Genomic DNA, 27201 nt, shown 5'->3' with positions numbered 1-27201 from the left:
TAACTATATAGGAGTTGTATTAGTGTTAGAACTAGTACTAGTCTTTATAGTTTTTTGCTATTTTCCTAGGTGAGACCTGATGGTTTCTCGCTGTAATATCAGTAGTAAGTGTATTGTATTTTCAGTCAGGATTAATCACATGTAATTTGCTTCTTATGTAACAAACATGGCTGATTTTTCCCTTATGCGGAGGTAACACATCATTATGTAAGCACAGCTATGGCAGTGAAGATGAAGGACATTTACAAGGCTCAGTCTCTTGTATTTTTTATGGCTTTCGAGAAACATAACTGACCAAGGACATTCTTCTTTTATTACAAGCAAGTGACTTTGTTGGCGTTTTTGGCCTCTGTATAAATAAGAACATTTTTTTTTAACCAGGCCCTAGAGGAATGAAACCTTCCGTGCCAACAAAGTGCTGTGAAACCATAGCATTACCCACTCTATAAAGCGGGCAGGAAGTCACTGCTTCTCATTACCAAGAACAGACACTCAAGCTGATGTAGACAAGAAATGGAATTAGACTCGACAAATTTTCAGCCAGTTCATGATGGAATTTTTACAAAAAGTTTACAAGATTTGTCCAAAATTTTGGTAAATTTGCCATCAGCGTTTTTTTCTTTTTTTTCAGGCTAATACGCAATAGCTGGTCAAAAAGTTGGACACTGGAATTTTTTAGGCTTTTCAGAATTTTCTGCCAGCCAGTAGGTAAAGGAGGTATTTCTTTTTTTTTTCCAGCCATGTAAAAAGGGCACTTCAAAACTTTCCAGATGTTTAGTAATAGCTTAGGGCATAAAAGTTGTGATCATACCAGGTGCCCATGTTTCACCTCAGGATTAATACTGGGAACACCAAGGAGATGGTGGTGGACTTTAGTAAGTGAAGACGTGCTCCAAATCTGGTGGATTCTAAATGTAACAAGGTAGGTCGGGGCCCCATTACAAATTTTGAACTTCTTGTTCTGCTACCATGACACACACAACCTGTCGACTGGGGCGGTGCTGTTTTTGAGAGAAAGCAGCCATGTTTTTCTATCCCTGGAGAGCCCCTTTGACATCTAAACTTTTTGTTCGTGTCTATGAATTGACTGTTCTCTTGAACAAGACCCAAATCCTAATAGGTCATGTCATGTTCCCGAGCTGGTAACATGCAGTTTCTGCTTTTCGGTAGGACATGATACAGGATGTTTTTGGAAAATTCAGTATGACGTTGGTCCCAAAGAGAATCATACCGTACAGTACGTTCACTGCCGATCTTAGCATCATACCCCACAAATTGCCATTATGTGGGAGTCCTATTATTACGTCATGCGCTTTATTGCTTCCAGAGTCTCGGTAGCAAAACTTCAACCGTCTAATTTACAGAAGAAAAATGAGTCAATAACCGCAAAATATCTACAAGACGAGACCAGACTACGGCAATTAAACCCTCCGACATCCTCTGCTTAGCCATGCTTTTAATTAAAGACGTCTTCTCACAGCGGGCGATAAGGCTTTCATTTCAAAGTCCCGATAACCTTTTGCTTTTACGTAAACTTTTTGTTTATTTTTGATTATTTTTTTTTACATTTTTCTCGGCTTTCCTCTTCTCCCATTTGATTCCCGCATTTAATAATCGCCCAGGATTCTGCAAAGTAACTTTCTACCTGTCTTCAATGTGACAAGAAAGTCATTTGGATGAAGGATGGAGAACGGTATAAATTGAAATGTGCTTGGAGATTTAGGCGGGTTGGGGGGTGGGGGCATGGGCCGCTCTGTAATCTTGTGTTTTCACGGAATGTAACTGCTGTTGGTTTTAGCAAAACGGCTTTTATTGACAATGCAATAGATTCAGGCAGTAAGGCATAAATACCAGAAAATATATTGGTTGGTTGGCCGCCTGGAGAAATGTACAGCTGAAATTTTTTTTTTTTGTTGCTGTTTCAGAAAAATTCTGTACGAAATGATGCATGACTAGAAACTAAAGAATTTTTTTTTTTACAGTGGCTTTAGGGGAGAAAATAAAGAAAACCTCTCACCATACACTAAGGTTCGCAGACGTAATATAAAATTTTTGGGAGTGTATATAGAATGTAGGGGGCGCACTGTGCCCCTCTATCCTCCATAGGTATTGGTAATCTAAAATAGTACACTGATTCTTCCCAACATTAGGTGGTGCTATAGATAAATACCACTACTCAAAAGTGAATGATCGACTTGTGTTACAAAGTATAGGTAAACATAGGTCTTCTTAACAGCACACCATATGGTCAAACGTAGTACTGCAAGTAAAACTTTTTGATGTGTATCATGACAACGTATAAGAGTATAGATTACAATGGGTTGTTGGCTCTAGATTTGATTTTAGATCATGACTATAGTGCCGTAATATATCAATATCAAAAAGATTTGACCCGGAATTAGAGAATTTTGCCCCATGTAGAATCAAAACAGGTCATGTTAAACTGGGGTCCAAAGTCTAAGGAAGTCCAAGAAAAGGTGAGTAAACAAGGATGAAGTGTAAACTGGCAACAAAGGTACGGTGTGTTCGGAATAGTCACCAAACAGTCACCAAACAGAAGTAGCCTTGAAACCGGAAAATCTGAGTAAGAAATGACAACAAAAGAGTTGGGTCAAAACTAAAGGTGTAGCCAACAAATGTATTTGGAGGATGTGATGGTGTGTTATGTTATATCTCTATTGTTATCCGTGATTTTTGGTTTGTATCGCTTTTGTTGTCTGTGCTGAGGTGAATTGTCCCATGTCCTGTTTGTCACATCAGGAACTGAGCACATAGGGGCAGTATTGTTTGGCCATAGCTGAATGTTGCTCATCCTCTAGTGAGGGCCACCTGTGGAGATCCACCTTTGGTGCCAGTTCTGTTGGAGATGTCCCCTGCACTTCCTACAGTGGTTGCGGGACAACTGGAACTTGCCTCTCTAGTCACCCCACTTAGGGGTATAAGAAGGGGTAGGGAATAGAGTTGGAGAGTCAGATATTCTGGAGTTATCCCCTGTTTGGTGGCTGAGTTAAGTCCGGCACCCAAACGGAGCCACTGAGAAGTAGGTCTACCTGAAGGTAGGCAAATAGAAGATCCCCAGTCCTGAGAGAGTCTGGAGAAGGATTTATGCCTGGAGACTAATTGTGGTGGCCTTCACCCCTGTATAACCTCGTAGGGGGCTGCTTTTGGATACAGCTGTCCTCTTATTGGGAATACAATTTTTGGGCTGCTCCATCTTTCCACATTCTGTTGATTCACAAACTCGTCGAGAAAGAAACCTTCCCTGACAGACCATGACCACTGGTGGCCTAAGGGACAACATGAGATACAGTCAAAACCAAAGTGAGAACCCGAAGTTGACAAGTAAGACCATAAGGTCAATAAGGAAGAGGACGCCATTGACACAAGAAAGCAGAAGTGACCACCGGTGAGTCAAGAAGAAGATGCTAGACTGGTGATTGACAGGATATCTTATGAGTCCATCAGGTGGGCTAGTGAAGGCTCAGGACCATGTAATACCAAAGAGCCAAAGGTATTAGGTGACCTACTGGATGAAAGGTCAATAAACTCTAGTTTTGATCTTCAAGATCTCCGATGACCTTATTCTCGACATTTTCGAAAACCAAAGAGTATTATGATATAATATATCATAGAGAACCCCAACACTTAGTTCTGAAATCTGTCATGTGCATCGGGTTAAGAAAATGAAAAGGAATATTTACGTCTTGGAGCCCCATGCGGCCACGTAAACATTGTCTACCTCCTGGCCTCATAAATAACTTATCTTGCTTCATTCCGAGGTTTATATCGACTGAAATCTGCCCGCAGCCATAGACATCCTTCAACCAGAAACTCTATTCCCTTTTAACTTTATTGTTCGTCTTTGTCATAGACCTTGACTTTCTACGGCGACCTCGCTTATGCTTGTGATCTTAAATGAAACAGTAACCGAAATCACCTCTTTTGAGGGATGGCATAAAGAGCAAACCCATTAGAAAAATCTCTAGGTGTGTGGGTGTTAGATCCAAAGCATTCTTCGACACGGTGAAGCCTGTTCCCGTCTCTAAAAATTCTTCTTTGAGGAACAATATTAATTTCCATACATCACCATATATGAATGTAAACTATGTGTTTATGTGGATTGGCGGTCTTATCTACGGGGGGAGGCACGAGGGGCCGCGGCTGTCTCTTCCGAGTGAAGAATAATTACCAGGTAACGATACACAGTTAGCTCAGCAGTCTAATTAATAGACGGTTTCGCCGGTAATTACCTTCGACCAGACCGACTGCCAGACAAGGGTTAAAATAATAATGAGACTCGTGGCTGAGATGACCCTACCGGTTATTTGTCTCCCCGAAACCGAGACAGAAAACAAGCTTCTCATTTAACAGGATTAGATTTGCCCGAGTGTTCAACAGAGCAAGCACTTGTTCTAATGACTGCGATGACGGCGAGCCACCCATCGCTAATGAAGAAGTCCAGAAATGAAGCTGGGTGTGCGGCGGGGAGACGGATGATTGAAGGAGCCATGATTGACTTGTAATGACATGTTTAGGAACCTGACTACTGTGCATTACGTCCGGGTGGCTGAGGCTCGGTCTATCATCGGAGGGAGATGGGGCCAATTCCGAGACTCAGACGCCATGAAAAGCTTCACGGGATTTGGAACGTATTCCGATTGCTCTGGTTTATTGTGTGCATAATATTGCTTTTATTAAGCTAATCGGATTTTGCAATTACATTCTGGCACAATGAAATGGGCCATGTTTGATCCAGGGTAGGCCAGCAGTCGTGGAAGAAAAATAGTGTTTTCCTTAAAGGGGTTGTCCAGGATTTAGAGCAAATAAAAGACACACTCGCCTATTCCTGGTTCTCTATTGGTCGTTCGCAGTTGCCTTTCTCTTTCGTGCCAATACTTGACGTTGCGGAAGCGTTTTGAGGCTCACGTGACCACCAGGACCCAGTCGTGGCCTCAACAGTCACTGGAGCAAGACTGTTGACACCGGTTTCTATGGTCATGTATCAGAGAACAAGGACTGAACAACGAAGCATTGGAGATAGGCGAGTATGTTTAGATTATATAATGCCAAAAGTACAAACCAGAAGACGCCCTACCCTTATAACATCTGATCCAAATAGACCGAATTGCTACCAATTTTCCCCCTATTTCATATGACTATGACATGTTCAGAAAGAGGTTGGTTGACCTTCACAGCATCAAGGACAAACTTCTTCCTGCCTATTATGTCCATAGGACTAAAGGTCCGGTCTCAGTCTGCAGGACTACATACTTCGAGGGGCCTAACTAAAGGCTCAAGGCCTTGGTGCCAAAGCTCAGCTTGCGCTCCCCTTCCAACTTCTACTCTCCACCATCAGCCACGTCCTCATTTGTGCCACAGCCTCCCCCGCAGAATCCCTCTTTGATTATAACCTGCTGATTTTACCATGAAAAGGTTAATTTCATCCCTTTCTGACAGTGGAAGGCTGTGTATTATAAATCTTCTCACTCCAGTACACCAGGGATACAATGCACAGACTGCCAGACATCAAAGGGAAACAGAAAGGAGATCAAAGAGGTTTCACCAGCCCCAGTGTGCTGAGCGTGACCTGTGGGCCCCCCTGACTTCTGGGTCCGGATCATAGCTGTGACCTCTATAGTTACGCAAGTGCATACGTACACATGTAGTTCACGCCCACCCTGCAGCAGTTAATCTGCATAAGTTATAGCACAATATGGCGATCCATATACAAAGCCGAATCCATCTGGATGACGAGAAGAACACAGAGCGTCTGTAGATTGCACTCCGAGGCCTATTGTGATTGTCGACATTCAGTGTGGATTTGTATATGAAATGAATGGGGGCCCCAGGAGGGGAGGGGGGCTTAGCTGTATCTGCATGAGACTGGAGAAGAACTGATTAATTAGGGATTTTTTAGATTCCCTCAAGCCGGTAAAGTGAGATGTCCGCAGATGTTCTCTATTCCAGCTGATTGCCACCTAAGTCTTCATTCCTACATGTCATCATCTTTACAAAAGTTTGCACCCCCCCATCCATCCCTCATGACGTTCTTCCAACATCTGTTCATTTTTTGGGGGGGTGTTTGGTACTCAACAGAAGCCCGTCCCATGTCCTTCCCTCCATCGTCGTATCCTCGCTCCAGTCTGCTCCTATCATGGTGACTCACGTCTAGCCCACAGTTGTAAACAAGAGACATTAATCCACATTTGTGCGCGACACCGGCGCCCCCTGGCATTGTAGACGTGGATGAATGCAATCTGTTTTCTCTTTTAATTTGGCTACTAAGGAGATTTTCCTGCAACTGAAAGACTGACGTGTCATATGGATGTTGTGGATCGTTGCTTGTAAACAGCAAAACACGAGGGACCCCCTGGCCCCGGCCATAAGTGGCTGATGCTGGATGAGTCTCCATCTATGATACTAAACCCCCTGGTCCCAGTCATAAGTGGCTGATGCTGGATGAGTCGCCATTTATGATACTAAATCCCCTGGTCCGGCCATAAGTGGCTGATGCTGGATGAGTCTCCATCTATGATACTAAATCCCCTGGTCCCGGTCATAAGTGGCTGACACTGGATTGGTCTCCATCTATGGTACAAATCCCCTTGACTCCGGTTATATCTGGCGGACGCTGGATGGTATAGTGGTACTATCTATGTGTACAGCATAACTGCATTATGTATGTGTATGATATAGCAGCACTATGTATGTGTGCAGTATAGCTGCATTATATAAGTAAATGGTATAGCGGTACTATATTTGTGTGTAGTAGCTTCACAGCCAGTCGTCTCATTATACATGTGCATATTATAGCAGTACTATTTATATGTGCAGAATAGCTGCATTATATATGTGTGTAGCATAACAGTACTATATGCAGAAAATGTGCACTTTATATTTATGTTATATAGCAATACTCTGTATATGTGCAGTATAGCCGCACTATATGCATGTGTGGCATAGTGGTGCTATTTATGTATGTAGCATAGCTGCATTATAAAGGTGTGTAGTATAGCGGTACAATGTATGTAAGTTCACATTACTGTTTATACATGTATATATCAGCCCTGGATACAGCTCTGCTTGAGCGGGTGTGATGTTTTCACCTGTAAATAATCCTGTTGTCTCTCCACATTCACACCTCGTGTCGGTGCAAAACACATCACACAATGACAGATGGGCGAAAACGGCATTTGATGATATAAAGCGGCAGATTAAAATGCCATGTTTACCAGCAGTTAACATACAACACGCAACCATATGAGTTACGTGTTTCAAGATGAGATAGTCTGCGAACTCCCACTCCTGCTTCAGGAATCAATATCAGCCCACGTCTAAATCAATCCCTCCAGCTCAGCGGCTATGGCGATCTAATAAGAACCATATAGACTCTGTTTTGCCTGCTGGAGTAAGAGACAGCATTTAGTCAGCGATTGCTTTCTCTCCTACTTAGATTTGTGTTCCTAATTTCTTTTTATTTTCTATAATAAAGTGAAAAAATGAGCAACGGCTCAAAAAATTCTGCTCTTTTATTGTCAAATATATCTTTAAAGAGTTTGTCGCTTAGTTTATCTGATATAGGGCTACAAATCCCCTACACTGTGCTGTAATATAATTCTCAGTGACTGCAGTAACCATTAGGGGGAGCTACAGAGCCTACTGCATACTAATAATACACCGAACTTAGGCAAGCAGTAAGCGCCACCTGGAGGCAGCTAGGATGGGTTGTCCCACTACAAACACTTATTCCCTATCCATGTCATCTCTGGGGTCCAATCAGACAACCGTAAGTTCCCCAAATGCTCAGTGTGACTGACGCGGCAGGGTGCTTATGTATCTATTGCTCTATTCTCTTCTTGTGACTGTCAGAATGGTGAGCAGTGGTATTCCCAAAGAAGTGAATGGAGAAATGGCCACACATGCCCACCACCACTGCATCCACATGAGACGTTTGAGGAATTTGCAAGTTCCCAGTGTTGTGATGGCTCAGAGTGACTGGATCCTTATCCTGACACATCCCGTTTCCTGGGGTAAGAGGTTGTTGTTAAGAAGGTTTTAGGGACTGGAAAACCGGGCTATTGCCCAGAGCGCCCTTTGACCGAATATCCAGGAGCTACTTAAAGTAGATTGTGTAAACCTTCAATGTTCCTGACCACCAGGGACTTTAGGATGAACCCTTTCAATATCTTAGAATACCAAGGACTTTAGGTTGAACCCCTTCAATGTCTTAGACCACCACTGACTTTAGGATGAACCTTTTAATTTCCCCGGACTACAAGGAACTTTAGGATAAATCCCTGTAATGCCCTAGACTACAACGGACTTTAGTATGAACCCCTTGAACAGCCTAAAACACTAAGGACTTTTGAATGAACCGTTTCAATATCCTAGACCACCACTAACTTTAGGATGAAACCCTTCAATGCCTTAAACCACCAAAGACTTTAGGGTGAACCCCTTCAATGTCCTACACCACCACTTATTTTAGCATGAACCCTTTCAATGCCCTAGACTACCAGAAACTTAAAGGGATTCTACCATTAAAACTTTTTTTTTTTTTTTTTTGTGGATAAGACGTTGGAATAGCCTTTAGAAAGGCTATTCGTCTCTTACCTTTAGATGTGGTCTCCGCTGCGCCGTTCCTTAGAAATACCGTTTTATACCGGTATGCAAATTAGTTCTCCCGCAGCGATGGGGGCGGACCCCAGTGCTCAAACAGTGATGAGGGCGTCCCCACCGCTGCCAGAGAAGTGTCTCCAAGCGCTGCCTCCTTCTTCGTTGCCACGTCATCTTCAATGTCTTCTTCCATCGCAGGGTCGTAACTTCTAGCACTGGGGCCCGCCCCCATCGCTGCGGGAGAACTAATTTGCATACCGGTAAAAAACGGTATTTCTAAGGAACGGCGCGGCAGAGAACACATCTAAAGGTAAGAGACGAATAGCCTTTCTAAAGGCTATTCCGACGTCTTATCCACAAAAAAAAAATGTTTTAATGGTAGAATCCCTTTAAGGATGAACCCTTTCAATGCCTTAGACGACCAAGGACTTTAGGATAAACCCCTTCAATGCCCTAGACTACCAGGAACTTTAGGATGAACCTCTTCAATGCCCTAGACCACCAGAGACTTTACCATTAACCTCTACATTATCTAGCCCTCTCTAAACCTATGCATTGTTGATAGCATGGTTATCCTGGCAGTTTTGGTCTATGATATACTCCTGTCAGCTACATCAATGTTCCTCCAGCTTTGCCATGGACTCTGAAGAGCTTCAAGGGTTACACACATCCAAATCCAAAACCCTACAGATAAAAGACAATCCGGCACCGTCACGCAGCCACATTGCTCAGGACCGGTCTGCGGGTCTGGAATGAATTTCCATGGCACACGAGAATGAAGTTTATCTTCTGAGGAAAGTCGCGGGCACCTCCTCAAACAATGCGCTCATTTAGATTCTGTGCCTGGATTCCTTCCGAGAGGAGGCCCCATCAAAAGACGGACGCATCAAAATACAAAAACATCAGTCCAAGCACAGGGAAAAGCCGGGAGAAACGCCGCTTCTTATTTCCACTTAAAAGCTAAATCTTTCATTAGCATTTTAATAAAATATTCCTATTTTCTTCGGCGGAAGCCAAGCTGTGTGCGAAAGCAGCTCAGCGAACAATGGGGATCTGTAGAGTGCTGGCGGCCCATTAGCTGCGCTCATCTTCTTATACATGGGTATTTATTGTGGATACTAAACCATTCAATCCACCTCTGAATACAGACCAGCGCTCATCCGGACCACCATTGCTGTGATCGTGTGGTCAAGGTCCCCTCTTATGATTTCCATTAAAACGACTGCCAACTCTAAAGGAGGACTCCGCATGGTGACCTTGTAGGGTTTTGATGGGCTGTCATGTGGGTGTTATGTACTTCTCCAAGTAGGCACTGGAGCTGAGGCCAAAGGGCTTACTTAGCAATTCTCCAAGAGTCTCGGGCAACCCTACTCCTGGAAGAGTTGACAAATCTCCCAAGAATTACCAAATTCTCAGAGAAGGGAACGCTACAGAAACTATCTGACTGCTGCATCCAATGGATCAGGAAGCACGTCTGTGGGTTGGCTGTGCTCGGAATATATGGAAGGGACTGTGGTCTGCATATATGTGAGGGTCTTGATATACAGAAGGGTCTGGGGCAGGGGTGTAACTTGAGGGGGTAGAGAGGGTGTGGGCCATGGAGCCTTAGGAGTCTCTTCCAATATGAGACCAGTACTATAAATAAAACATCATAATTGGGGGGCCGGGTACAAATTTTACATTGGTAACTTCATGTTACTCCTCTGGTCTGAGATCTGAATATATGGGAGTGTCTGGGGTCTGTATATAAGGGGGTCTTGTCTTAGGTCTCTATAGAAGACGTATATATAATGGGATGCCCGGTGTATGATTTGTATTAGTTTTGGGGTGTATTAAGGGGTCATATGCACTACGTGTGATTTTAATGCTGTATGTTGTGGGGTGTCCTATATATAAGATAAAAACGCACAGGGGTGGGCCTAGGTGAGTGTATACACAAGACGGACAGGGAGAGGTGAACAGAGCAGGGGAAGGTTTGTGGACACTTCTATGCCATGGCTGACTACGTGACCAGATGCAGCAACGTCGTAGCCTCTGTAATGGCTGACATGGTTTGTGACTTTCTGTCCTCAACTGGAGGAGCCTAAAAACTTCTCTACTATAAGATATCTAAAAACGACATGGGATTACGGATTATCAATTCTCGAGTAACCAGTTACATTGTTACCTGCCTCCTAAAAATGAAAAGGACTAACCAATATGGCCGTCATGACCCATCCCATAGGAATTGCCACCAAGCTTCAACATATACCGCTGCCTAGCAGAGCAACATTAACAAACAAGTTGAGTGACAAATCCCTTTAAGAATTGAAATGGCGGCCATATTGGTTGTGGCCAAACTTCTTCAGGAAAGGGAACAACAACTTGACAAAACAGGGGATGTGTGCGTATCAAAAATATACAAAATATATCATCTAAAATATGATCAAATAATACAATTAAAAATATATATAATCTAAAAAAAATAGAGAGATTTCATACAAAATTTAATTATTTTTTATGTTTTTAAAATTCGATTTTATATTTGAAATATTTGAGTTCTTTTTGTAGACCTGACTACGCTGAATCCAAACACTTAGCAGAGAAGACGGAGACTGGATAAAATGCAGATGTACACGCTTCTAAGACAAGCTGATGACTACGGAGGTTCCCTTAGGAAATGGCAGTGCACAAAAAGAGATGTGATATGCAATAAATCCCATCCGCCCGGGTAAAGCACTTGTCATAGCCGCGGTTGCGAAAAAAAAAGTTGATTTAATTTGCTGGAAGCCACAACAAAGAGCGGGTCTCGTCTTCTCGAGTCTTGTTTCCTTGAATGTTTCCTGTTCATCTTCATTTTCTGGCGTTCGGAGAAAGAAAAGCCAATTAACCTTTTAGGTATCGCCTTCTCCTAACAAGGAGGACCCCGCAATGTCCTCATTAGTAACAATGGAGCTCACTTGGGGCGACTGCTGTTGCGGCCACAAGTAAAAAGATGTCTGCACAATATAATTGCGGCAAATTTCCTCGAAATTCTGCATCAATTTAACGGCTCTCGTGTGACTCTGTGTGTAATTCGCAACGCTAAGAGATCCTTATGTGCGTGTCCTTGTCTAACCCTCCCGGGGATTAGAAATCTCAAGCTGAAGCAGGAGAAGATCCAAGAGAGGAAACCCTTTTTTGGAAATTTTTGAATTACATGAATTCAATGTGACTCTGCGGAGCGGACATTAAGTCATGGATGTAAATTACCTGGTCAATAAGACAAAAATAGTCAAAGCGATTTACATCCAGGGGTGAACCTAGCTTTTATGCCGCCTGAGGCGGATGACAGGAGGAGGCGGGGCGGAGCAAAGGGGGGCAGGGCGGAGCAAAGGGGGCGGAGCGGATGGGGCGGCGTTAGCAGGCAGAGAGCAGGCAGGAAGAGGACCTGCTCTCTGCCTGAGCGTGAGGGGAGGCCGGTGGAGCAGCGCTGCGTCCACAGGGCCTCCCCAATCCACCGCTCGCTTCCCAAATTAGGAAGACTGACACCCATAGATAGACACCTGTTGGCTTGCCAAAAGTCCTATCTACATCATCTAAATAAGTCCTACAAATACAGCCTGGTGGGTTTATGGATCTGCAATAACTTTTTAAGTATCTGACAATAAAACCTAACCTAGTCTGGTGGGAACATGTCAAGATTTTTGATGAGAACCAACTTAAGATAAAGCTAGTTGACCTTCACCTACCTGTTCATGGTGCTCAATGCCCATAAGGTCCAAATAAATTCCACCATTGAATATTATGGACAAGGGAAAAAGTGGGACCATAGATAGGCACCCATCGGTTCGCCAAAAGTCCTACCTACATCATCTAGTGCAGCTTGGTGGCTTTCTGGTCGTGCAATAGGTTTGGAAGATCTACCAGTGAATCCTGATGAGAACATGTCAAAAATTTTTGATGTGAATCAACATAAGACAAAATTTGCAGACCTTCACCTACCTGCTCATGGTACTCGATGCCCATACTGAGGGTGTTTATCAAGATGGCGATCATGATCCCCCGGTTGAAGTACTTGCTCTCTACGATCCTTTTCAGCCGGTTGGTGAATTCTTTCCAGAGTTTGCAGATCTTATTCGCCTCCTTCTCTTTCTTCTTGAATGTCTTGCCTTTCTGGACGGGATCTCTTTGGTCTCCATGCCTCAAGTCCTGCGTGAACTCGTACACTCCGTTGGTGTCTGACTCGCAGCTGTCAGAGTCGCTGAGTTCCAGGTCTGGGTTTTCCAGAAGATTGGCACAGTAAGCACAGTTCTGGAGTTCGCAGATGATCTGGCTTGGCTGAGGACTCGGCAAGGAACAGGGGACGCTCAAACTTGACAATTTGCTGGAACTTCGGCAGAGGCCTGTAAGAAGTAGGGAAGGAAAATAATGTTATAATGACCTAGTGGTACATCTTTTGGGCTCTGTTCACATCTGCTATTCTTTCAATAGAATTCTGATACGTGAACTTTTTGTTGTTCTTGATTGGCTGAGGGAAGTTTTCTTGGTCCTGGGGGTGTATAAGTACCACCATCAGAAATATCTGCACCCCATGTGGGCAAATGACCAGAGCACAACCCTCCCCCCCAAAATAAAATCTATGTGACAGCCTCCATTTAGTACGTTTACGTGTATATTTGTGAACCCCTAAGGACACCTTACTACATTTTGGGTAAAAAATATGATCTTTATGAAGCTTTTTTGGGTCTATCAGGTAGGGTAACCAAATACTCGGCATGACATTGGAAACCAGGTTCACCCATCATTCCTTAATGAAGGGTCATAGCTGAGTTGTGGTTAGGTGGGAGCTCGCAAGTTAGTCAGAGCCCAAACATTTGGACAGTGGGGGTGATGGCCTTTTTTGGGTGAGACCATGCCCCTTTGTGGCACATCATACTGTATACAGAGAGACAGAGAGCTCCTTCATCCACTGGGCCTGGGAGATTTGCCAACTCCGAGAGGCTCCGAGAGGTCACCCCTTACTTCAGGAGCCTACTGAACGTTCCAGGAGAGTTGGCAAGTATGGCCTATGTTTACTTGGTTGCCTATTATACTGGACTTAAAAGGGAACCTGTTGATCGTTTACCATCCATCAAACCCTTACATTTGTTTCATACATCATCCAAGAAACCAGGATTATTAAAGGACACGAAACTTCAAACAATCCGACTTCTTGCCTAAGAAGATTTTAATACAGAGTTAATATTGCTGCCTGCCGAATGTAAGCGTTTCTGTAAGCATTGTGGGGGAAGCAGCAGTGCTGACACAGCCGCGGATTCCATTAAATTCACTATACACATGCAAATCAGTCCGCAGCTTTCATCTAAACATATGTGCTGTCAATGAAGAGATCCGAACAGCGGCTTATAGGTGCCGCCATCCCTGAGGGAATGTTTAGGAGATAAACACTGGCGAGCCGAACATGACGGAAAGAGACTTTGAAAATTTGCCTTGTTTTGATTTTCCAAGTCCCGGGAGAAATTGATCTTGAGGTGGTAGCGTACGCATGAAGACAGGGGGGCGGCCATTTTATTTACTCAATAACATTTGCTTACATCTAGATTGGAACCATGACTGTGATGGTCACGAGGTCTGGAGGACTCTAGACTGTTTATGACCCCATAAATTTCTTGGTCAACTCTTTGAGACCTAAGGGACACAATGCTCAGCTGAATGTTTCTGTCTCTGGAGGTTTCACCACCTGGACTACTAGTGATCGCAACGTAGGACATTACTACGACATGTCAAAACTGAGAAACTAGAATCATCTGCCAAGGTACAACCAGTGTCAAACTGAAGTTCCGAATATATTCTAGGGGCCACCTTCCAACAACTACTAGGAGATAGACCATAGTAGCCTTCACATTTGGGTGTCTTCTGCTGGACCTTTCTTGTGTTAGAGCTTGGGCCCATCAGAAGGGTCTCTGGTTCTATAGTGGGCCAGGTACACCTGGATACCTAGAAGGAATCTCTAGAAGTGCAGCCGTTGTCACCTCAGGATCTGGTTATCTAGGAAATCCAGACCTTGATATCATATAGACAGCTGTCCACTTTGCAGAAGTTGTAGTGTTACAACGCGTCTCTGCAGGACAAATCTTACGGTTCAAAGTCTCTGACAATGTCACGTTATGACAGGGCGCAGGTGCCTGGTATTTTCGCAGTCGAGGGGCACCCCTGAGCTGCCGTAAATGTGAAGCGATGTTAACAGGATTTTGTAAATGGTGCATAGTGACAGCACGACAGGGGTGACAAGCGGCGGAGAACACTCCGTACTTTGCTTCTAACCTAAAAGAGGCAGGAGCGGTGCACGATCTCCTCAGCAGAGTGGCGGTATTAGACATTAGTCTCTCTTTAATGGAGCTGTTTCTCTCCAGATCACCACGCAACTATTTATGTAGTGCAAATGTATGCAATTATACTTAAGTGTTTATGTTCCCATGCTATGAAGCCATTGCTCGTGATTTCCTTCCACTCGGCTGCGGGGCAGAGTAATGAGTTATTCACAACTGTGATTATTACCTTCAGCCATTATTATATAAGCCAGATCAGACCCGGCCAAGTCAAGAATCCAGCATGAATACTTAATAAACCGAGAATTGAGCCGATGTAGCAACTTGTGTAAAGTGCACCGGACAATGAGTAAAGCTGCAGCAGTTATGCAAACCTGCACCATAACCCTTAAAGGAGACCTTTCAACAACTCCTCCAAATTCAACTCTTTAATAGTCGCTGCGTCGCTGATTCTGGCACAGTTGGAATTTTTTCTCTAGCTCCTACCGTTCCCAAGCAATCAATGTTGTTAGTTTTGGTACCTGATATGTATTAAGCTCCCTAAAGTGAAGTAGGTGATCTTGGGGGAGGTGCAAAAAGGGGGTGTGGTTCAGAGCTCCAATCAGAGGTGGACAGTGTGAGAGCTCTGAGTCACGCCCCCTTTTCCTGTTCCCGCCCAAAATCACCCACTTGACATTAGAGAGTCTAGTAAACATATCAGACACTGATATTAACTTATTAGCAGCAATTACTGTGCAAGTGTTCAGTTTACCTGTAGCACCCCCTCAGGAGAAATAAGGAATTACATGACGTCCATTAAAGGGGTATTCCCATGTCGCTTGTTCACCAACCTGCAGGCTGTTGTGCTCTATTCACTTCCTGCTTTTCTCAGCACATTGGTGGGCGGGGTTTCACTTGCACGGGATTGGTTGTAAATGAATTACCACAGTGTGAAGCTGATGTAGCAGAGCTGGATTTGAGTCAGTTTGCATTACATATAGAGGTAACGGACTCCCTATCTCAGCCCTTATCAGCCAAATTCAATTAAATCAACTGATAAGAGCTCAGAAATCCTGGAGCTCTCACCTCCCCCTCCCCTATCTGAGGAGCTCTGTTACTTGTCAGACATAAGCAGCACAAAGCCCCTCCCCCCCTGAGAGCAGGCAGCTACATCACTTGACAAATGAGCAGATAATCCCAAGGGCCATAGAAACGGAGTGTAAACAATGAAGTGAATAAATTAAGATAGCGGCCAAACAAAGCAGTTTTGATAAAGCAATGCATTTAGGAAAAGTCTTAAATCCACATAAACTAGCAGTATAGATAGGATCCTTGTGATGGGACAACCCCTTTAAGATCAGTGGCATTTCTGCCTAATATACAGGTATTCTGGGTTCTCCAGATACAGTTTGCAGTTGATATATGTCTGTTAGTATGAAATATCCTAGTAGCGCACTTGAAAGTTAACTTTGGCACCCGACAAGTGACTTTCAAGATGCTTCTTCACTTTCAATGACTATCCTTGCAAAAATCCTGCTCAATTCTGCTCAATGTAGTGGAGTAAGGAACATGACTAATAGATAAAACTGCTGGTGCTCAAGACATAATCTTTATAAGGCTGCTGCAATATTAAAGAGGACCTTTCATCAGATTGGGCACAGGCAGTTCTATATACTGCTGGAAAGCCGACAGTGCGCTGAATTCATCTCACTATCGGCTTTACTGATCTGTGCCCCAGGTGAAGAGCTATCGGTCCGGTACCGTAGCTCTTTACAGTCTGTCAGGTACGTCCTTCTCCACAGCTGCGCCTATAGCGCTGTACAGTGTGAGTGGGGAGGAACGCCCCCTCCCCTCCTGATAATACTCATCTATGGACGAGCACTGGGAGCAGAGGGAGGGGGCGTTCCTCCCCGCTCACACTCTACAACGCGATAGGCGCTGCTGTGGAGAAGGACGTTCCTAACAGACTGTAAGAAACGCCCTTCTGACTGTAAAGCGCTATGGTACCGGGACCGGCCGCATCCACCCCAGCTGGAGAAATGGCTGCACATGTGATTATCTCTCTCCATTCACTACTATGGGAGTCACAGAAAACCCAAAAATGTGGCTGCAGATAGTGTCAGACTGGGGCTCCTTGGGCCCTCAGATTAAACAGTTCTAGGGGTCCAGTGTCCAACAACCCCTATGGTTGTAGACCCTTGAACCCTTCAAATTTGGGTATTTTCCTGTCTACTGGAGGATCCTCTGGTACTCTGGTGGCCAGTCTGACACTTGATAGAAAGAGTGGTGGCCTCACAGGTGAAACCCAAATCTATCCAACATTTATGACATATCCTGTGGAACCTCCCACCAAGCTTTGTGGTTTCTGACCATTGACTCACAGAATCAAAAGTAATCATGATGTGTTTCTTACCATGTTCTCCCACTAGATGATGGATCTTTCCGTAGGACTCAGCATTCAAGCTAACTGGGCTGTTTACCAAGCTAGCTGGTGTACTGCCGCTTCTTTTCCCTTTCGGCAAGGTTGCTGGGCTGGTTTTAAGGGTGGGGGAAGGCAGGATGGTGGGATAGTTCATGTTGGTGTGGTTGAGCTCAACATCCAGTTTGGTGTGTGAGGAAGCATTGGAAGACTTGCAGGATTTCAACTGGTTTAACTGGTGTCCCTCTAGGTGGCAATCCGCATGGTAGATGCTATGGACGGACTCACTATTGGGTGATGTATTCGGATGACTTGGGGATGGGGGAAGAAGCCTAAGTTGACTTTTTGGCTTCATGATTTTCATCTCCAAGTCACATATCTCAGGACTTGACCTGGGTCCACGAGGACTACCATTAGTTATGTGATAATGGTGATGGTGGTGGTGATGAATTAGATGATGGATGGAAGTGATTCTACGTTTGCACTTGCGGCCCCGGCCCTGTCCATTCATGGTACTGTTAGGGTTGACTTTTTTCCTCCTCTTGTTTTGCCAATTATTATATAGCCTTAGCGTCCGCCTCTTGACTTTCCTAAAGATGTGGCAGATGTACTTTAGTAACTCCTCGTAGCAACTTCCCGGCTCGGAGAAGCTGGCGATTGTGCTGTCGTTGGAGAGGTATCGAGCCCGTTGCTCTTGCATTAACTGATTCTCCCGCTGTTTCGTTTCAGAAAACTGTGTTGCTATCACAACCAGGCACAAGTTTATCATGAAGAAAGAACCCACCTGAGGGAATAAACCATTGAAAATAAAAATGGCTTGAAAGGAGATCTGAAGCTGCTGAGCACAATGTTCAACATCACAATAAGTGTCTATGAGATCGAAACGCATGAAGACATATCAAAGGTGTCCCAAAGGAGAACAATTTCCCTTCCACTCTGCTTTTTGGTGTAAGCACCACAATATAATGTGTGTACATGTTAACAGGTGACCTTCTCAAATCGTGAGGGACCTGACTAAGGGTAGCCTTAGGCAAAACATAATCATTGGCGGGTCCAAAGGATTTGGGTGGGGTCTTCTCATAAGGGTCACTTACTTATTGATTACCTTATCCAGGATAGTGAGTTGGGGCCTCTTCAAATAAGGAGTCCCACTTGTTGTAGCCCCACCAAACAAATATACAGTCAGGTCCATTCTGAATGGATTGGTGTTCTGGCAGTGCTTTCATCCATTCATTTCAATGGGAGTACCGGAGAAAGCCAAGCACTGTACTTCAGACCACCGCTCCATTCAGGCCAACACCAATTGGAATTATGTGGCCAGCACTACATTTACTACGTAGGGGACCCAGCTCACATTTGCACTGCCAGCCTTTATTGGGCTATGTCACTGAGATTCTGTCTTCCTAATTACATCAGGGAAGACAGGCTTGCACATTCCAGTGAGCGCCCTCTATTGGTTTGCAACACTGAGGCACCTGACTTCCTAATTACATCATGGAAGACAGATTTGCATATTCTTCCCATAAATTACAGGTGAGAGAGGGGGAGAGCATCTGTGAAATGATAGCTGCTATGTAGTGAGAAACACAGAAGAGCCTTAGCAAACCCAAAGAGAACATGTAAGCATTAGTATAGAATAACTAACAAAAAAACTGCAAAAACCTATTTATCGTACAAAAATACTGTGAGAGATCCAAATCTTTGACTCTCAGGGATTGTAGAAATGAGATACTAAATATATTATTCTATATATAATAAAATAACCAGACTTCTGCTCCTCAACAAACCTGATCTTTGCTTTGATCTTAGGGACCGCAATGGGTGAGGCTACAACCCCTGATGGGCATAACTGGCCACAGACTTATCAGATGATATACATCTCCCTAACTATGCATTAGAGGTGTTTTTGGATGATATTTACTAAACTATCCAGAGAAGTAGTTATATTTTTATGTTTATAGGAACCATACTATTCATATGGCATTGATTTATAGTCCATTCCTGTACTGTTCTACAGCAGTGCTTCCATAACATAATGTTAATAATAAAGGGGTTTTCCTATTAACACAACTTTACTTAAATTTGTAGATTATTCAAAGCTAAACATTTTTGTAAATATAAATAATTCAAAGTTTTACAGAGTTTTATAGATTTTTCTAAACATCTTAGTGGTGACAATTAGAGATGAGCGAACCGAACACTAAAATGTCCGAGGTTCAAAATCCGATTCGAACAGCCGCACACTGTTCAACTGTTCGAACGGATTTCGAACCCCATTATAGTCTATGGGGGGAAATGCTCGTTTCAGGGGTACGCAACATTCAATAAAACTATACTTACCAAATCCACGAGTGACGGTCGGGCTGGATTCTCCTTGATGTCTTCTCCCGACGTAGCGCCCCAGCGGCGTCTTCCGGCTGGAATTCACTCTGCCTAGGCATCGGGGCCTAGGCAGAGCCGACTGCACATGCACGGTTGGCTCTGCCCGGCCCGACGCCTGAGCAGAGCCGACTGCGCATGCGAGGGCATGCCCGTGCATGCGCAGTCGGCTCTGCCTAGGCCGGATGCCTAGGCAGAGTGAATTCCGGCCGGAAGACGCCGCGGGGACGCTGCATGGAGAAGACTTCTAAATGTAAGAGAAGAACCAGCGTTGATTGGCAGAATGTATAGCATTCTGCCAATCAAAGCTGGTTCTGCATTGAACCTTAAACTTCGAACAGCTAGTAGTGTTCGATCGAGTACGAGTATTTCGAATACCGTAGTATTCGATCGAACACTACTCACTCATCTCTAGTGACAATCTCTTCTCTTGATCTTGGTTTGGGACTTGAGAGAAACCCACTCCGTGATTCTTTATTGTCGCCAGGGTATTGTTGTTGGATTTCTGTTTTTCTGTTTGGGTCCCGAAGCAGACCCAAAGAACGCAAGCGCGGGTGTGATCCTAGATGTATTAGGGTACATGATTGTCAAAAACGGAACATACATAGGGACTGGATAGAGTGTAAAATCTGAAGCCCGATCGGGAGGATTCATGTAGGGAAAGTAACTCTAAAATTCTAAGGGTGTGTTCACATCTGCCTTCTCCTGTCCACTGCAGGATTTTTTTATCTAAGATTTCTGACAGACTCGGCACCATAAGCTCCGAACGGAGACTCCAATGCAGATGTGAATATGACCTTAATTTGTTAAATTACAGTATTTTCTAGTGTTTGGTAAAAAAAAAAAAAGGGGATTCTTCCGAGTTTTACCCATTTTTTCGCCTGCGCCTGTGTAAACACAACTTGTAAACAAAAACAAATGTTTTTGTTACATTGTTTTTGACGGCGGGATCCTAATTAGAGATGTCTCTGTCTACACACGGAAACAATTTGTGGGTATTATAGGCTGTAATTTCACATTAACCTCTTGAATGCTGAATCAAAATGTTCCTGAATTTACACCAGTACTGACTATAACCCAAAATAGCCACGGGCCCCATCGCCAAGTGATCGGCATGGACTGGCCCTGGTATGCTCCACCCCCATTTCAATTCCATATAAGTGTCAATGCTGTTTCTCAGTGGTCACCCATTGACCAAATCCTTTATTGCCAAGCAACGGCCCTTCCACCTATTATGTAACAGACAGCACAAAACAAGCTGCAATCATTGTGAAATCTAAAAGACATTGGAGAAAGAAAATAAAGTAACTCAGAGCGACACTTCTAGGACTAAATATATCCCAGAGCATAAAGTGATGTCACAACCTGGAGAAGTTTTTGCAGAGAAAAATTGGTGAACTCCCAACATCTGGTAGACAAATGTGACAAATCTGATACTTACTATTATAAGTAGTATAAAATATATAAAATTGTAAAAAGAATGTGCATCCATGACATAGTACATGATGTCCACCCACCCTTCCAGGGTTATAACCTGCGGGAGAAGAGAGGAGCAAATGTTAGAACAAGAAAAGAAATTGCATAAAAAATACAATTGGGGTTAGTTCACACCTAAACATAATCCAGAATTACTGTCGTTATATATGTGTACATAGGGGCAGTATTATAGTAGTTATATTCTTGTAATAGGAGCAGTATTATAGTAGTTATATTCTTGTACATAGGAGCAGTATTATAGTAGTTATATTCTTGTACATAGGGGGCAGTATTATAGTAGTTATATTCTTGTACATAGGGGGCAGTATTATAGTAGTTATATTCTTGTACATAGGAGGTAGTATTATAGTAGTTATATTCTTGTACATAGGGGGCAGTATTATAGTAGCTATATTCTTGTACATAGGAGTAGTATTATAGTAGTTATATTCTTGTACATAGGAGCAGTATTATAGTAGTTATATTCTTGTACACAGGGGGCAGTATTATAGTAGTTATATTCTTGTACATAGGAGCAGTATTATAGTAGTTATATTCTTGTACATAGGAGCAGTATTATAGTAGTTATATTCTTGTACACAGGGGGCAGTATTATAGTAGTTATATTCTTGTACATAGGGGCAGTATTATAGTAGTTATATTCTTGTACATAGGGGGCAGTATTATAGTAGTTATATTCTTGTACATAGGAGCAGTATTATAGTAGTTATATTCTTGTACACAGGGGGCAGTATTATAGTAGTTATATTCTTGTACATAGGGGCAGTATTATAGTAGTTATATTCTTGTACATAGGAGCAGTATTATAGTAGTTATATTCTTGTACACAGGGGGCAGTATTATAGTAGTTATATTCTTGTACATAGGAGCAGTATTATAGTAGTTATATTCTTGTACATAGGGGGCAGTATTATAGTAGTTATATTCTTGTACATAGGAGCAGTATTATAGTAGTTATATTCTTGTACATGGGGGGCAGTATTATAGTAGTCATATTCTTGTACATAGGAGCAGTATTATAGTAGTTATATTCTTGTACATAGGAGCAGTATTATAGTAGTTATATTCTTGTACACAGGGGGCAGTATTATAGTAGTTATATTCTTGTACATAGGAGCAGTATTATAGTAGTTATATTCTTGTACATAGGGGGCAGTATTATAGTAGTTATATTCTTGTACATAGGAGCAGTATTATAGTAGTTATATTCTTGTACATAGGAGCAGTATTATAGTAGTTATATTCTTGTACATAGGAGCAGTATTATAGTAGTTATATTCTTGTACATAGGAGCAGTATTATAGTAGTTATATTCTTGTACATAGGGGGCAGTATTATAGTAGTTATATTCTTGTACATAGGAGCAGTATTATAGTAGTTATATTCTTGTACATAGGAGCAGTATTATAGTAGTTATATTCTTGTACACAGGGGGCAGTATTATAGTAGTTATATTCTTGTACATAGGAGCAGTATTATAGTAGTTATATTCTTGTACATAGGGGGCAGTATTATAGTAGTTATATTCTTGTACATAGGAGCAGTATTATAGTAGTTATATTCTTGTACATAGGAGCAGTATTATAGTAGTTATATTCTTGTACATAGGGGGCAGTATTATAGTAGTTATATTCTTGTACATAGAGAGCAGTATTATAGTAGTTATATTCTTGTATATAGGAGTAGTATTATAGTAGTTATATTCTTGTACATAGGAGGTAGTATTATAGTAGTTATATTCTTGTACATAGAAGGTAGTATTATAGTAGTTATATTCTTGTACATAGGAGCAGTATTATAGTAGTTATATTCTTGTACATAGGTGGCAGTATTATAGTAGTTATATTCTTGTACATAGGAGGTAGTATTATAGTAGTTATATTCTTGTACATAGGGGGCAGTATTATAGTAGTTATATTCTTGTACATGGGACATAGTATTTCATAGTTGACTCTCACTGACTTGCCTATATATCATAAGATTCTGCCATTGATTTGAATAGCCAGTATGTAATTCTGCTTTTTATCTGTAGGGGTCGATGCTGATTCTTTTAGCTACAACAGATGATTGCCAGGGATTTCTAAGGCTGAACTCACAATATACACAAAGTAAATTTAACCATTTGTCAGACTGGTATCAAAATATGTTGATGTGTTCAGAGCATGTTTGTCACCTGGTCGGTAGGAGACCAATTAATGGGACTAGATGTAATACTTACCCCCTTGCTACCCTAGGCCTCCAAATATGGTCAAGTTATGTTTTACTTGCCCCAGACCACCAGGGAGGTTGGTATTAACCCTCTCAGTACCCTAGACCCTTGGAGTTAATGGGCTTGTGTACTACATTTGTATTTACTGCAGATGTTTCTTTAAAAGTTGGTGGCCTGCACCAAGATGGCGGTAGATACACAAAATAGTAGACATTCGGGACATAAACCAGATGCAGTTGTACACCGCTCAGTATCTACAATGAAAAACAGCCGCCTCCGTCCCATAGAAGACCTCATGTGGTGTTTGTGTTTTGCGCAGTAACATTGGGGTCTGCCTCTATGGAGACGCATATTTCATCCTTACTTTCAGGACGCTGCATAATCAGCATTTTGTTCTTTTTTTAACGCCGCAAGGACCATGAAATTGCTTATTTTTCTAAATTTGGCATCATTGTTTTTTTTCCCAGCACATCGCTCCCCCTTTCCTCCCCTCCCAACCCACAGACTGGTAGACATCCACATGCAGATCCCGCACAGTTAAAGAGAAGCTTCCATTTTAGTTATATAGAGTATATCCGACCCACTCAGTCCCTTTTAGGAGGGTCTTCAAGCTGATGACTGGTTGACCCACCTACTAGGACCCCCAGAAATCAGATATAATCAGTATGGGGCTTTTATAGGAGGTGTTCAGTTTCCCTGCAGCAACCCCAGAGGACAAATGAAGTATTACACTGTGGTATCATACAGGCTATGTACGACTATTATATTGGAACTATATGGTGGTGTCATATGGGTTGTATATGGTGGTGTTTTATACATTAAATATGACATTATCATCTTGTCAGTATAAAGTGGAACTATATGGACTGTATACGTAAGTATTATCTTGACGCTATTTGGCAGTGTAGGTAGGTTATAGGATGTTTATTACCTTGGAACTATATAGTTTATACTATATTTGGCCGTATTGTCTTGGTGATATTATATGGACTGTATATGACAGTATTACCTTTACAGTATATGGCGATATTATGTAGGCTAAAGTTCGGTAGCGAATGGAGATGAGTGTTATATCTACAGTTTGGGACTTCTCAGGCCTGCATGAGTATTTACAACCTGGGAAAGTGAACAGTGACAGATGCGGACTCGCCACATCACGTGGCCACGGACGCCGCTCTGAGAACGCAGCCATGGACAGGGCTTTCTCCCTCTTGGATTACGTGGCCTTTCCCAGACCTCTAATATAAATAGATTTATTAGTAACTCATCGCTACCAAAGAAGATGATGTCTGAACACTAACTACAATGGCAGCGGTGAATGGAGGTTGACCCACAAATAGTTAAATTAAAGAACAACAGCTGGAGGCTGTCACCTAGCTTTCCCAAGTTCCAGACAAGAATTCATTTTAGCATTTGACGTATATTCCATTTATTTCACCTTGTACTGGCCTCGGTTTTAAATAGCTCTTATTAAATATCCATTACCACCACATTGTAAATTAATATAATTAACAGCAGATGTAGCAGAGCTAACTAGGTTATGTTCTTAGCCTGTGTGTCCTGCTGACAGTAAGGAATGATATCGTGAACAAGGTTCCTATGTCAAACCACTGATAGCACAGGAACTGGGCCAAAGGACAAACTGAGCTCTGCTACTTCAGTCTCTATCAAGTGCATCTTGCAGAGCGCCGGAACCACAAACAACATGAGAATTGGGCCACATGACAAACTCATTTCACTATGTCTACATCAAGTCTATCCCAAGCTGTTCCCACTGAAAACTCATGAATTAGTTCAAATGACAAACTCAGTTCTGCTACATCTGTTATACCAAGTACATCTGCTTGGCTGTAGTGCTATAACCACATAGAACACATGAAACAGACCAAATGACAAACTTCAATCTGCTACATCTGACAATACGAAATGCATCTACCAAGCCTGACAATGTTTGTGGTGCTAAAAACCACAAGAAAACACATGAATTGGACCAAATAGCAAATGCGGCTCCGCTATATTTGTCCATATCATATGGGTCTGCTGTATGTGACCTGAGCGGTCACCACCGATAGCACATGTATTACACTAAATAACAAACTCAACTCTGCTACATCAAGATCACGTGCAGGGCGCATCTTGTGGCTAGTAACACTAACATTTTACACTTTTATTTCCTCAGCCATAATAAGATTACGGAATAGCAGAGTGAAGATGAAATCACTACATCACGGGAATTTCCAGGAAATACGATGTGGATTTTCTTCGTGCCAGCAGCAATTTGCGTGTAATTTGTGTCTCCATTAGCGAGCTTGGTGGAACGGGACGCATCCGTCTTGTGTGACGTGCCAAGGAAAAGTGTCTTCATTCTGTCCAGTAGTCAGAGCTTGTATCTGCGCCTCCGGTCCCAGCGCTTCACTTCTCAGCTCTGCTTAATCCACCTGATTCCCTATCAATTTGGAGGAATTAGGAGGATTAGGCCTGCAGGTAGATGTGATTAGATACCGTATTTGGAAGGTAATAGGTTTACTTACAGTGGAAGTGCGTACAGAGCGGAGATTGCGACAAAGGGGGAACATTTGGTGATAGTAAGTGACATAGTGAGAGTTGCCTGATGCGGATATTGTGATTGCTGACCCTTAAAGGAGACACTTCACTACCTTCACCTCTTTACACCCTGGAATAGCTGCAATCCACTGATTCGGGTACAGTTGGAATTTTTTCTCTAGCCCCTACCATTCCTGAGCAATTGGTGCTGGCTATTTAGGATCCCTACTCTCAGATGGGCGGTCTCAGACTACCAGCTCTATTCTAGAACCGCCCACCAGGCAGCAGGGAGCCTAATTAACTTAATGGGTGCTAAAACTAACAACTACAATTACTCAGGAACGGTAAGGGCTAGAGAAAAAATTCCAACTGCGCCGGAATCAGTGAGGCAGAGCCTATTGAGTAATGAAAAGAATTTCAGTTTGTGGAGATGGTAAAGGGTTCTCGTTAAAGGGATTGTGCATATGTTTCTAGAGCTTGTTGTCAATGAGTGAAATCTTTCTTGTTTACATTCAAAGGCTACAATGTGTCCCAATTTAATAGACTTACACAGAGGAAGCATTGTTACAATGTATCAGGGCTAACAGTCTGGAGGATAAAGAGATTACCTAGACAGATAGTATCCTTATAGTTATATAGTGACTAGACACGTTATAAAAACTTAAAGGGGTGTTCAGCTAATAATGTTATCTTCTACCTTTTGGATAGGGGAATTGCTAAATCAGTGGGACTGACTACTGGATCATGAGAACTGGGGTCTTGATTCCCCCTACCGGGAGCAGAGAGTGACTGTAAAGAGTGTCCCTCACTCCTGGAGGACCCGGGATGTCTATGCAATACACAAGCAGTCCGCTGATTTCAAAGCAATCTATGTAATACTTTATTTCACCAGTGGGGGAGCTGTAGTGATAGTGAACACTCGTCAGGTTCTTCTACAGATTACAGATGATCTCTGGGCGTCACAGCACAACACTGTGATTACTTATAGTCACGGGACCCTTATAGGGAAGAGGGTAAAACCAAGTAGAGAAGCACTTTAACAAAATTTTTAACCGAATTCTTTTTATTTATTTATTTATTTTTTGGGGGGAGGGAGGTAAAAAATATTAGATAGGGTGTTGGTACAATGCCTGGAGTTGGTAGCCAACCCATCCAAGTAGACAGCGCTGTGCCTGTACGCGGCAGCAGGCGGCGGGATGTCTCTGGCGCAGCGGACTACTTTGTCACACACCTCATGCATGTAATGTCTGATCTGATTAGCAGCGCTG

The 27201-nt window shown here is 42.8% G+C and overlaps 1 protein-coding gene across 1 annotated transcript in view; it reads right to left on the bottom strand.

Moving 5' to 3' along the window:
- CACNA1H (calcium voltage-gated channel subunit alpha1 H) overlaps positions 1-27201 on the bottom strand; it is a 135441-nt gene that overhangs the window by 63706 nt on the left and 44534 nt on the right. Inside the window, exons 6-8 of the mRNA XM_075285187.1 lie at positions 21125-21217; positions 17299-18088; positions 12580-12980 (exon numbers count right to left, since the gene is read on the bottom strand). Of these exons, the coding sequence (XP_075141288.1) occupies positions 12580-12980; positions 17299-18088; positions 21125-21217 (1284 nt within the window). The remainder of the gene's footprint in view (positions 1-12579; positions 12981-17298; positions 18089-21124; positions 21218-27201) is intronic.

This window comes from Leptodactylus fuscus, chromosome 8 (assembly GCF_031893055.1).
Source record: "Leptodactylus fuscus isolate aLepFus1 chromosome 8, aLepFus1.hap2, whole genome shotgun sequence".
Taxonomy (NCBI): Eukaryota; Metazoa; Chordata; class Amphibia; order Anura; family Leptodactylidae; genus Leptodactylus; species Leptodactylus fuscus.
This window is presented reverse-complemented; position numbering and strand designations above follow the sequence as displayed.